Raw genomic sequence first — 12,902 nt, 5'->3', positions numbered from 1 at the left:
GAGCTGCCCTTCGCAGGGCGCACTGCCATGAGATCAAGCTTCGCTTAAAGCACCGAAGTCCCCCCCATTAGGCGCTGTTCCAAACCCTGCCAGAAACACACACAAACCAAAGGCGGCTTCAGCTTTTACAAAAAAAAAACCAAAACATGTTTATTATGTAAATATAGGATGTGGGCTAAGTCCCCGTCTCCTACTCTGCTTTACAAACACCAAGTGCTGCCCCACACCGACCCCCTGTGCCCCCCACAGCTCCCAGCACAGCCCTGAGGCCTTCGTACCTCGAGCTCCTGAAGGGACACAAAGAGCTTAAAAAACAACTTTTCCCCTTCAGCTCCATAACAATTCTTTCCATAGAAGGTCAGATTCCCTACGGCGTGGCTTGGGGGCAGCCAACAGGTTCACAGCGGCACCTCCTCCAAGAGCTGAATGGATCCAGAAAACAAAGTGTTAAGTGATTTGTTTTAAAAAATATTTCTTTAATCATACTTTGCTGTACTGAGACCAGAGGGGGAGGAAGGGGGTCGTTCAAGTTCCCACGAGGTATTCGTTCTCAAACGAAGAGGGGGGGGGGAGGTGCCGGGGCAGCATCACCCTCAGTCTGTGGATTCCAGCACGGATTCGCTCAGGGCCAGGTCCCAGTAGTGCTCTGCTCCGTGCTTTTTAAAGTGCTCCCGTGCCATGTTTTCAGTGGGGCACTGCTTAAATTTCATTTCGCCAAAGCTTCGATCCTTTGCCGTGCCCTGGAAGAGAAAAGGGACTCATTTCCACAAGTCTATGGGAGAAAGTAACAGATAGAAAACTGAACGACTCGGGGGAGCCTGAGAATAAGTGTTTTTACAGGTTAACAAGCAATTAACCTGTTGCAGAAGGTTACGAGTATCTATTACAAGTATCTATCCCACACTGTAATTCTGCTATAGTTTAAGTACTGTACAGTTCAAGTCAGATCAGTAGACTTCCCTTTCATACAAAGCAGCAGACCATCAGCCATTCTATCAGGCAGGGTTAACCTGAGCCTTGCCTAAGTCCCCAGAACTCCCACCAAACCAGAACTCTGCCCACTCACCTCCCAAACCAGAGAGCATTTGTTTGTTTTCTTAACAGACTCCTCATCGGACTCGTCATCATCTGGAATAGAAACAACAACAAATTCTAGTCCTGCAGAACCCCCCACCACTGCTCAACCAGCCCAATAGCTACAACATGATCTGTTACCACCTCCGTCCCCACAGGGTTTTATGCTTACCCTCTCCCTTGGTGTTTGATGTTTGTTCATCCCATTTTATTCGATGAAGCATAAGACGTTTGAATTTCTTCTGTGCTTTCGGGCCTGGAGAGAGAATTGAGACTCACATTCACAAAGTTCCTTAACCTTTGTGTTTTTAGGAGACTTTAAAAGGCAGCAGAACAACACCCACAAACACACAACTAAGCCTTTCAGAGCATGCTCAGCTGATCAGACACAAGTACAACACATTCAGGCCCTTCCAGCCAAACTCTGAGTAACTGCATTGGACTCAGAATGGATGCAATGATTTAAATCAAATGCATTTTCCATCAACATCAAACGTTCTGTTTATGTCTATCTGGCTTACAGAGCTCTCCTCTGTACTTAAAACCATAATGAAGGGAATTTCAAAGTACCTCCTTACTTCCTTTTTCTTCCGTAACCCTCTGGCTGTTATTTTCACAAGCAGGTGATTTGCAAAAGCAACCTATGAACATCATGCTGTGACCAAAACCCGCCTTTAGCAATCCTCACCTCCTTCTACCACGACCACGTTGACATCTTTGTGTAGAACCACCACTCCCGTTAAGTACAGCTGGCCAGCATTTGCCTCGATTTTGAATTTCTTTGCTGGATTGCTCAAGTTTCTGACCCTAAGGACAGGATAAGAAACAGCTGTTTGTGGAAGAGCAGAGCTATTGTTTAAGATCTTGAAATTCTCTGAAGATTTCTGCACATCAGCAGGCTAAAGGATGCTCCTCTTTAGTGGCACGTGTTTCTATAGAGCATTTCTTGGGCCTATTTATAAACTGACATAAGGACAAACATCCATCGAGAGCACACATCCTATACACTCACCTATACACGGCTATGTGAACTCCCTGTGAAACATCTTCTTTGAGCTTTTTAATCTTCTTTGCTTTTCGTTGCTCTGCTGTCAGTTTTCTTGCAGCATTTGCTTCTTCGTGAGCTCTGGATACAAAAAAGACACAGCAATAAGCAAAAATACAGCCCTACAATGTACCTGTTACCACAACGGAATGGATCCTTCAATCCTTAAGTACAGAACGGATCCCCAAACAGCTCCAAATTCTACCCAGATTCCTGAATTGAGCACACAGGCTCTTTTAATTCAGTCACCAGTTCAATTCTTCCCTAGATGTGTTCACTGATAGCAACTGTCACATCTACCATCATCACAGTAGGAAACTCACTTAACACAGGGTACAAAGCCAACTTTCCAACACCAAAAATTGATCACACAGACCCAAATCCCCACTCAGTGCCTTGAGGGGTTCGTTCAAGACAGCTGAAATTAACTGCAAGAGCAACACATGCAAACAAACATACAAATCAATTTGCTCTTGCTTTGCTACATTGATTCTGAAACTTCCTTCTCTAGGAACAAATGCAGCACCATCACAAAGTCCATTCAGAAAGGAAAAGCAATGACAAAATAGTACAGCTTGCCACCTACTTTTGTCTCTTTGCCATCTGTGCTCTAACATGAGCTTCGACTTTTGTTGGGTCCTGAACAGCTTCCGTCCCCAGTACTCGCATCAAGTTTGAAATTCTTACTGCAAGGAAAACGAGAGAAGAACTGTCAGATTTCTCAGATACACCCAGCACATTCATAGGCTTATATGGGCTCCTGCTGCAATTCCCAACCACATTCCCACTTTGACACCTAACGCCCTGCATCAGCCCAGCTCTCTGCATGCTGTAGCTGTTACTTACCTTTGGGCTCTGGAGGTGGCATCAGGCCCAGCCTGACTTTCTCCTGTAGCTCCTTCTGGGCTTCCCTCCGTGTCTGCCGCCGTAACTTCTTCTGCTCTTTCTTAGTTAAATAAACACCCAAGGTCACTGGTGTGTCACTGTCCACTGCAAAGAGAAACAAGGCAAGATAAAAACAAATGTTATGCCAACCTTCTGAAAACCAGACAGAAACTCTCCCCTCGCATTTCTGGCTGTTTTTGTAGAACTTTCATATTTACTTTCATGCAATTTCTTTACTTCAAAGGGATAAGAGACACACCAGTCAGTGATACTACAGCCTGGGGCAAGCATGCTAGTTCACCTTGCCAAGTATCAGCCTTCTGGAGTACTTTATATCTAGTCAACCAGATTGGGCAAAGTCTGAGACCAGAGTGCTACAGGGCAGTACCTGGTGGGTTAAGCTGTGCTGGGTGCTCCACGAGGTTTGTGATTCCAAAGTATTCATCTTTCTTTGAAGATGTTCCGCCTTTTCTAGAAAGGAGAGAGTTGGGCATCATTGCAAACCTCCCAGCCTGGATTCCTGCATTCCCTTAAACACAAGCCATGGAAAAAAAATAACACTTCCCTTGGACAAATCACAGCAGATATTTGACATGCACAAACCTCTATCCAAAGTACCATACAGAGGCATGCAGCGTAGATATGATCCCCGGTGGAATATCCACACACATTTCAGTTAAGAGACAGGCTTGCCACAGCTCAAATGTGAATGAGACTTGTGAGTAACTTGTAGCTGTGCTTGAGAAAGCACACAACCAACCTGGGGCCAAACAATCACCCTGACTGCAAGGCAGTCACCTGCTTAGTTCCCGGAGGAATGCTGCCTCCAAAAAAGGAGAAGGGCAGCTGCCTACCAACACCACTAGAGAGACCTGGGAGTAAACCCAGTGCCTGCCTGTATCTCAGGGACTGTGGCACATGGAGATGTGTCCACCCTAAAGTGCTCCAAAGAGCCCCATATTATCCCCAAGAAACTCCCAGAGTTCCCTCTTACAGAAGAACAATCCAAGCTTGGTACATAAAACACTTACAGATCAAGGCCGTTAGGGATGATGTACGAGTCCCACCACTCTATCTCTGGGATCTCCCCTTCCTTCAGCTCCTTTTTAGGGGTAATAAGAGCCAACTTGGTAGAAGTGTGTATCCCTGTCTTTCTGGCAGCCTGAGAGATCTCTGCCTGCAGCTTTTCTAGTTGAGCCTGAGAACAAGGAGAAGAAAGTGGCACATCAAAGTCATTCCGAAATAGCACAGCTTCAGGAAAAGCGTAGCATATATGCATTTTCCAATATGTAAATGTATATGCTTAAATCTGAAGCAAACCACAGAGAAAACCTCACAAATCAAGATGATAAAGTGCTTTTTCTAATAAACTTGCTAAAAATTGGGTGTTATTACTGAGCCTTCTTGGAGCACGGAATGAAACCCAAATAACGCCTCTCTGGGCATCACATCCCTGGGATTTTCTGCCTAATAAAGCCCTTCTCTCCCATTTTCCCCACGTTTGGGCAGTTTACCAAGATTCTTTTCAATGTACATCCCTAAGGTGATCTGAAGAAGGACGACTTGGCCAGAGAGCTATCTATTCTCTTTGGAATTTTCCAATCCTTTGCCAAAGAAGCCAAACAAATCAGAACAACAAACCACCAGATTTTGTCTTTTATCAAGTGAGAAAGCACCTTCCGCAAATATATTCTTATTTGGAAGTCTGCCTTTTCAATACGAACAACGTTAACAAAAAAAGCAATGTGCGACTTTACCAAAAAAGCTTCTTACTCAAGTGAACACAGCTCCCTTCACATCCCAGGAGAGGAGAACCAACTCCTCTCCTGTACCAAACCCTCATTTCTGTGCTGTCAGTTAGCATGGCAAGACCTCAAATACCTTCGTTCGCAACCTCTGGGCAATTTTCTCAAATTTGCCTTTTTCATGGAACTTAAAGGTGCGTTTCTGACGCTGGGCTGGGGTTATGGAGACCCGGGGGTCAAAGTAAGTGTTGGATTCCATATCTTCCGAGGGCTTTTCTTTAAGCTGCTGTTTGAACTGCTCTCTCTTCACAGCTCTGATGTTTGCTTTTAGGGTTGGCATGCGGTGAGTCAATTCAATCTCTTTACCAGTCGCATCAACAGTTCGGCCTTGTTCATCCAAGATCAGTGGCGTAGGCTTTGTCTGATCCTTCAATTCTACCTTCCTGGTGGCAAAACAAATACATTACAGTGTGATTTTAGCATTAAAATTCAAAGGAACTGAGAACCATATTCCCATAGCGAGCACCAGACCTCTTAACTTGTGAAAATTTTGTGAATGGCTTCTTTGCACTGCTCAGGTCTCATCTATATGGCCAGAAAGGGCTCAAATCTCACGTACAGAGAAGTTGAGCATTGCTCAGGGCAGGAGTAACCTCCATTTCACCTCTGTAACATATCTATTCCTTCAGCAGCCACTAAAGAGCTGCTAGAACTGATGGTGCATAAGGGAAACCCTTTGGCCACACACTCTATTAACACTCTGGAGCTTCCATTGTCAGGATTAGCATTCAGAAAAACAGTAGCTACTCACGGCGGTGCGATCCCCATGGCGTGCAGATTGGCCAGCCCCACCATGTTGGCATTGCCAATAAGCCCTGGTTTCAAGGCCAACTGAGCCTGAATTCGGGCCTGCAGCTCGGCAGCTTTCCTGGCCTTCTCAATGGCATCATTCATGAAGGTTGCTGCCTGGGAGGGCTGGATCGTGTTGCCGATGGGGAGACGTTCCGATTGGGATGAAGAAGAAATTTTTGGCTGTTGACAGAGAAATGACTTTTTGTTACACAGCTGTTCTAACAGACTCAGGTCAACACATCACAGCCATGTGCTACACAGCATCCAACAGCTACCTGTGGCGTTGGAGGACTGATGAAGCTCAGCTGCTTTTTCCTCTCTTCGATCTGCCGGGTGGCTGCTTCCATCATCTGTTTGATCTGTGGAAACAAAATTGGATGGTGAATTTTTCTCCACTTTATTGGAAAGAGGGAAAAGGTCACCAGCACCCATTAACAGCTGCAAATGAGCTCAAAGCAGCTTAATGAATACAGAATTGTATCAAGCTGCTTTAACTGATGACTGCCGGCTGTAGGAAAGGAATCTATCAGTGCAGGCACTAAGACTTTCTCCTCTTGGTTAATGCAGGTTATAAGAGAACATCCAAACTTAAATCCCCACTTAAAGACTCCATGTTGTCATTAGCCCAGTGCATGAGAGACATTGAGCTTTGTGAAAAGAACACGAGCAGCAACTGCAGCAAACAAAGGATGGCCAAAAGTAGCTTGCCATTTGCTTGCACAGCTTGTGAATCAGGATAAAACAAACATTTAACCGTATCAGGATTCAAGATCTCAGAGGCAGACAGTGCCGTTCTGGAGACAGAGCTGATGTAACACAGCCCTGTCAGACTGACCTGCAGCTTGGTCAGCATTCCGGGGCTTTCTGATGGAGGGCCTGGAATAACCTCAGGCTCATCCTCAACCTCCTCAAATCGTGGTATGCGCCGTTTCTTGACACCAGAGGATTCTTTGGATACCTCAGAGTCATCACCAAACACATCCTGAGGTAAAAGGAGAGAGAAACAAAAGTGATTAAAAGCTAAGAATTTCCATCATGAACACTGTTTTGGGACAAGATACCACCATGAGAATTAAATCCAGCACTGAAAGGTCAACACTGCAGTGTCTTTGAGTTTCCAGGGTGGCACTCAACAGGCTGCCCTAACTGGTAGTCCCACATGAAGTCTGTGCCCTGGTTCCCCACAAAAGAAGCATTGATGATGATCCATCCAGCAGTTTAAAGGACAGGAGACACTCCAGGGATATGCCTGTGTAAAAACCACCATCGCTTTCTTAGGTGGTCATGGGATTTAGGAATTGAGGAGATGTAAGATCTCACTCAGCTATTCAGAGAGGTGGAGAAAGCCAGCACACGTTAGCGTGACCAGGCCTTAAGAGTACCTGTATCTTCAGTTAACTTCAGAGGGGGTGAAAACAAAAGCTGCTCCCATCCTACTGTGTTCTGACCAAAGGGAGAACACAGTCCCAGACCCTGGAGGCAGGGAGATACCCACAACATCTCCTCACAGCCTGATCCAGCAGGATCCAGCTCTGAGCCAGAGCTAAGTTGCTTTTAAGAAGCACAGCTCAGAGAGCAAGTGGAGCACTGATCTCACTGATGGACTTAACGCATTAAGTGTCCATCTCCCAAAACAAAAGTGTGCTTCACACACAGTTCCGTGCCATTCAAGCACTCCCCAGCTTGTGTGTTGGTGATCATGGATTGTATTTAGTCAGTGCCAGTTTTGTGTATGGTGAACTGGATTTGTCCATGCAATTGTGTTCCTGCATTGCGTGTGAGAGCGTTATTGGAAATGAAAATATACAAACCGGTTGTAAGCGTTAGTTGAAATCCCTTCTTCACTATAATGGTTCATATTCTACAAGGACACATCCTCATCCAGAGACAGGTACTTCTTGGAAAACCTACAAGTTCAAGAGAAAGGACTTGCCCATAGTATAAAGTGTGTAAACCATTACGTTTTAGTTCCTGAAACTTCCCAAGCAATGACCTACCCCACAAGAGTTAACCAAAGAGAGAGAAGGAAGGCCAGGCAGAATGCTGAAGACAGCTAATATGACCAGTAAGTAGCATCCTGAATTATTTCACTCCCTGATGCTGCAGAGCTAAGTGTGCAAGTATAAATTCAACTCTGAGACCTGAAGTGGTGGTAGGAAAAGTCATTCTATGCAGGATCAGGATCTGACAGCCTCACTTAACCATTTCACTCTACAACAGGGTGAGGATAAATCTTGACAAAGGATCTCCAAGATGTAATTCCAGAGACAGGAGCTGATGAGAAAGGCAGACTGGATGCCTGTCTCCATACCAGGAGACAAGAGATGAGGATAGATCTGCTCTGCTGCATCCCAGGCCTGCTTTGGGTCAGTTTAGAAGCCAAGAACAACATCAACCATCTGCGGTCATGTAGGATACCCAAGCAGATGTTTCACTGGAGAAAAGTCACCAACCCCACACCCAGCCACATCCCTGCCTCAATGTGCAGTGTGAGACAGCTTGCCAAGCTGCAATAGGATGCTGCTCCCTTCCCTCCCCCTGTTCTGCAGTGCACTGGCCACTGCCACAAGGAAGACGAGAGGACAAGACAGTTTGAAGCCAGGTGCAATAACAGGTAATTCTGAATTTAACTTCTGAAGAAGTGTGGGATCTGTGCATGTTAGCAGTGCCACAGGACAGTACAAATCTCCCTATAATGCTGTGACAGGAGGTCTTACCACCACAGAGTACTATGCAGCAATGCAATGCATGATGTTACTACCTCTCTTCCATCTCCACAAGAGGTCGAAAGCAAAAGCATTGAGGGGGCACAGCTAGGAGAAAACAGCCTAGTCAAAATCTTGCTTTACAGTGGCAGCGTGGTATGACAAGTGTGTGTGCCAGGCTAAAACCCAACTTAAAGTGGAACCACAGAACAGAAACATTTGGTAGATGCTTATTGGCATCACTGTTCAAGAAAGCTGCAGAAACCTGTAGTCATCTAAGCTACAACATTCACTGGGAGACCCAAAATCCAGCCCTCTCCAGATCAATGAATGAGGTTGCACTGCTTCTGCTCAGCCTGTACTGAAACAGGCAGGATAGAAACTGCTTAAACACACTGTTCTTTAAAGGATGAATGTATCTGAGATCCAGAGGAGGCCCTTCTCTGGCAGGTATTAAAACCTCCTTCAGAGACTGAGAGAAAAAAGCAAGTTTCTAATAGAAAATGGGGAGTGAAGGCAGCAGTCTCTCAACACATCTGAGGAGGGACAAACTGAAATCTGAAAAGGATTATAACTGAGGTTAGGTGCTGACTAAACAAACTTACAGAGCAATATAGTTTATCATAACATAGGAACCTCAGAAAAAAAGTCAAAGGAAACTTACTTTGTAAGCAGGGAGCAGCATGTAGAGTAGCCACTTTTAAACTCAGTATGCGAGTGATGAAAAAAATGGATTTCCAGAAGGTGGCCAGTAAAGTCTTCAAGAGAACAAAGGAAGTGAAAACAGGTTTGGATGCATGAGCCTTCCCCATCCCAGACAAGCGTTAGGTGGGAGAAACACCAAAGAACTATTACATCCCTGCTGTAATCAACCTTGTGCTATGGTGGGGGGGGGAGGGGAAAGGTTGCCAACATTTGCCCTCTTTGGATTCCAGATGGAAAAGAGAATGAAAACCTATCAGATCACTCACCCATTCACTTGCAAAAGGGCACCGTCAGCTGGCAGACTGAAACACTGCTCATCAGAGCAAGGAAGAGGAACAAGAAGTTACTGTGAGGTGGGACACTCTAGCCCAGGTTGCCAGCTTGCAAGGCAGTCAAGAGTCACTACTGCCAAATGCAACAGTCATGAGTAGGAGAGGAAGCAGAGATGGAGCCCTGCTATCTGAGTTTCTTCGTTGCACGAGCCTAGCAGAGATTGTTAAAGAAACCAAAACCTCAAGCTTCCACCTTGGACACCACCAAGGATAGCGTTCTGCTACCTGGTGTGAAGGCAAAGAGAACTGAAAGGTAAAGGCTCACACACTTCATCATGGAGAAGGGTCTTTTCTCTTGAACTTTAAGCATTACAAGATGTACCTCTCTGGAAGAGGAAAGTGTGACAGAGTACCAGTGCTGCCTCCAAAGCCACCAAACAACAAAAAAACCACGATCAATAATCAGTCCTGGGCTCACCTTTAGCTCTCGCTTCCGATTCCGGTCACTATTGGATTTTGAGTGCCTGGAGCTTCGCCCTTCCTCCACTGCTTCAAAAAGCTTGTCCACAAATCGCAGGGTGGAGTCATCAAGAAAGGGCTTGAGATGGTCTGAGAAAGAAGAGGAGTTGTGTCAATGACAGAATTCACTGCTCAGAATGAGAGGGAGAACTCACAGAGACCTCTGCAAAGCCACAAAACAATATTTAAACGCAGCTTCAACCCAACTAATGCAGTGGAGCCTGCAGTCAGGGCTCAGGAAGCCTTTGGGATCTGCAGATGCTGACATCCGGAGTTAGGAAAAAGGGCAAACAAAAGGACATGCTGCAGTAAGGAGTTTAAACTCACTATACTGGAGCCCAGACCTCCACTAGATGAAGTTTCTGCAGTACATCCCAAAGCTTTTGAACTTGTCTCACCTGCACATACTTATCTCTGCCTCATCCAGGCTGTCAGATGTTATCCCTATCACAGAGGTGCAAGTGAGAGCTCCAGGGTTTCTTTAGTTTTGGTTTTAAGCATAAAAGCTTGTGTTGAACAAATCTGCCTCCAGATCTACAAAGATGGCATCTATCTCCCAGACACTGACAGCCTTGAGTGGCAATGAAACCACAACCTGTCATGCAGCTACACACCAGCAGCACAGGCTCAGCCTCCCATAGATGGAGGAAAAGAGCTTAAACTTGATCTGAGGCTGCTTCAAACATAACACAGTGTCTAGAAATGGCTGATGCCATCACACGCTCTTTCATTTCAAACCTGAATCAGTTTCTTGTCTGCATGTTATATACGTTTCTTTCTGCCAAAGGGCCTGACTGCTTCTGACACAAGCCCAGGGCTGTGTGACATACCAGCTGCTTTCTTCTTGTCCATGCCCTTCCCAACACAGTTCAGTGCTGCAGTGACCACAGTGGGCTCGGAGAAACCAAGCACTCGTTTCACTGTCTTCTCGATCCATGGCTTCAGCTCATCCAATTCCCTTTTGGAGAGCGACATTTTTGCTTGTAGCTGAACTCAGTTATCTTGCTCGTACCTGTAATGAAAGCAAACAGGACAAGAACAGATTAATAAGACAAAGCATCAGATGATCGTTGTTTTGTTGCATTGAAGAGATGGTTTGCAGCTGGTGAAAACCCCTGGAGGTTATTTTTACTCCCTTGTTTTTAAAACATGTGCTAAAATTACATGAGCCACACAGAGGGAGCTGGGAGAACGCAAGGCAAACGTGTTCCAGTGGTTGTAAATCAGGGTCCAATTCTCACAAACAGGAGGAGAAAAGCCTGGTCTTGGTGTTGCTTCAGCCCATGGTTTCTCCTGCTAACACAGCCCGGAGCAGCTGTCAGTTACACTCATGTCAGTCCACTTAGAGATGCTTTACAAACCACTTTCAGGAGCACAACTAGAAGCTTTTCATGTACAGCAACACCTCAAACACATACAGCAACATCTCACACACGCCTGGATCACCCTGAGTTCTTCCCATTCCCATAAGGTTCCCAAACAACTCTGAGCACACTCACAGCCTCTCACTGCAGGCTGCCTCCCTATAATGTCCAGGGGGAACTCAGCAATCTCATTTAGGTTAACTGATACTTAACAATCAGCACATGCCTGACTGCCTTTGTGTTTGCTGCTTAAATGAAGCAGTTCAACACTGCTGCCCTGTTGGCTCCTACTGAATCCAATTCCAAATCACAGATTCAAGACAATAATTTCCCAGCGTTAATCGTTAGCAGTTCTTTAACATAAGCTGCAATGAAGCGGATGCAATAACGTTTAATTACGTAGCCAGGCACTAATCTGATTTGGAAACCAAGTCTCCTTTATCTGGAAACAGGAGAAAATCTTCTTAAGGAAATATGTTTGACCTCAACATTTCTTGCCCACAGGAGAAACCTCGTGGAGCCTTTACCTTAACACAGGCCTACTTAAAATGAGAGCAAACAGCATCCAAAATACTGTTATCATTCCTAAAGCTGAGAGCAAAGATCCTGGATGTGGTAACAAAGAGCTTCTCAAGTCAGAGACTGAAAAACAGCCAAGAGAAGTAAACCAACAGGTCTGAAAGAGCAACAAAAGGGGCTGAAGCATCAGCTGGGAAGCTCCTAATGATCCATAGGGAGAAGGTTGGACACAGCTTGCAGTCCTGCATTTTTTACAGCGGGTTTCAATGAGACACATTCAAAAGGAGCATCAGATACAGCCCAAAGGGGCATCATTACAGCAATCCATCATTAAGTCCAGGCTTGGAAGCAGGTAATACTTCAGGGTGAGGTTCATTGAGCATCAAGATGCATCAAGATAACTGATTACTGTGACATATCAGTGTTACAGCTTTCTGCACGCTTGCTCAGAAAGGCTAAACTGGATGAATTCGCACTTGGCTTAAACTTCACGTTCCTCTTCAACTTCTGCAATTCGCGAGGAGGACGGAGAAAGAAAAGCAGCCGCTCCAATGGTATCAATGGTATCAATGGTATTTCCCTCCCTCCCCCCCCCACATCAGCATCTTTGGGCCGCTCCTACAGCCGTCGGTGCTGGGAGCTCTATGGGACTTTGAGGGCACCGAGAGGCGCAGAAAACGGGCAGGGAACACCCAGATGGAGGCACCCACCGACCCTCATCATCCCTTCGGTGCTTCCCATAACGCCGGTAACGGGAAACTGCCGCGACCACAACAAACGGAGCCCTTCGGTGCCCCGCAGCTCCCGCCCGCCCGAAGGGATCCGCTTCAATGAGCGCTTCCAATTCACGTTCCGCGTTAACCGCTCCCCGCGCCGTTCGTTACCCCAACCCCGAAGGCTCAGCCCCAACCGCAGCCCCGGATCTGAGCCCATAAACTCCGCGCTCCCGTTCGGCCCCGGCCCAAGCGGAGAGGCCTCGCCCCGCAACCGCGCGTCACGGCCGGGCCCCGAGTCCCCTCAGAGCGGCTCCGCCGCGGCCTTCCCTCCCCCGCTCCCCTCAGCCGCGGCCTCCCCTCCTCCCCCCGGCCCCTCACCGCGGCGGGGCGCGGCCCCCGCAGGCCCCGGCCCGGACGGCGACAGCGGGCCTGACGGCGACGGCACGTCGGGGCGGAAGCGGAAACGGCTGAGGAGACCTCGTTGCGCATGCGCGCCCGCCC

At 46.7% G+C, this 12,902-nt stretch overlaps 1 protein-coding gene across 2 annotated transcripts; it reads right to left on the bottom strand.

Annotated features, from left to right (window-relative positions):
- Positions 1 to 119: 119 nt before the first annotated feature.
- Positions 120 to 12,902, bottom strand: PRPF3 (pre-mRNA processing factor 3). Of its 2 annotated transcripts, XM_072358789.1 has the most exons (16): positions 12,780 to 12,902; positions 10,633 to 10,814; positions 9,762 to 9,892; positions 6,437 to 6,583; positions 5,877 to 5,960; positions 5,561 to 5,781; positions 4,886 to 5,192; positions 4,036 to 4,202; positions 3,393 to 3,475; positions 2,966 to 3,109; positions 2,706 to 2,805; positions 2,087 to 2,200; positions 1,763 to 1,881; positions 1,247 to 1,330; positions 1,067 to 1,128; positions 120 to 740 (listed from the first exon to the last, which is right to left on the bottom strand). In XM_072358789.1, the coding sequence occupies exons 2-16, from the start codon at positions 10,775 to 10,777 to the stop codon at positions 594 to 596; spliced, it is 2,055 nt and encodes a 684-aa protein (XP_072214890.1). In that variant the 5' UTR covers positions 10,778 to 10,814; positions 12,780 to 12,902; the 3' UTR covers positions 120 to 593. The 2 variants fall into 2 exon arrangements, with proteins under 2 accessions (XP_072214890.1, XP_072214891.1); XM_072358790.1 differs by lacking the exons at positions 9,762 to 9,892; positions 10,633 to 10,814; positions 12,780 to 12,902 and adding an exon at positions 7,413 to 7,503.

Source organism: Excalfactoria chinensis, chromosome 32 (genome assembly GCF_039878825.1).
Source record: "Excalfactoria chinensis isolate bCotChi1 chromosome 32, bCotChi1.hap2, whole genome shotgun sequence".
NCBI lineage: Eukaryota > Metazoa > Chordata > Aves > Galliformes > Phasianidae > Excalfactoria > Excalfactoria chinensis.
Note: the sequence above shows the minus strand (reverse complement) of the source record. Positions and strands in the feature narration are given on the sequence as shown.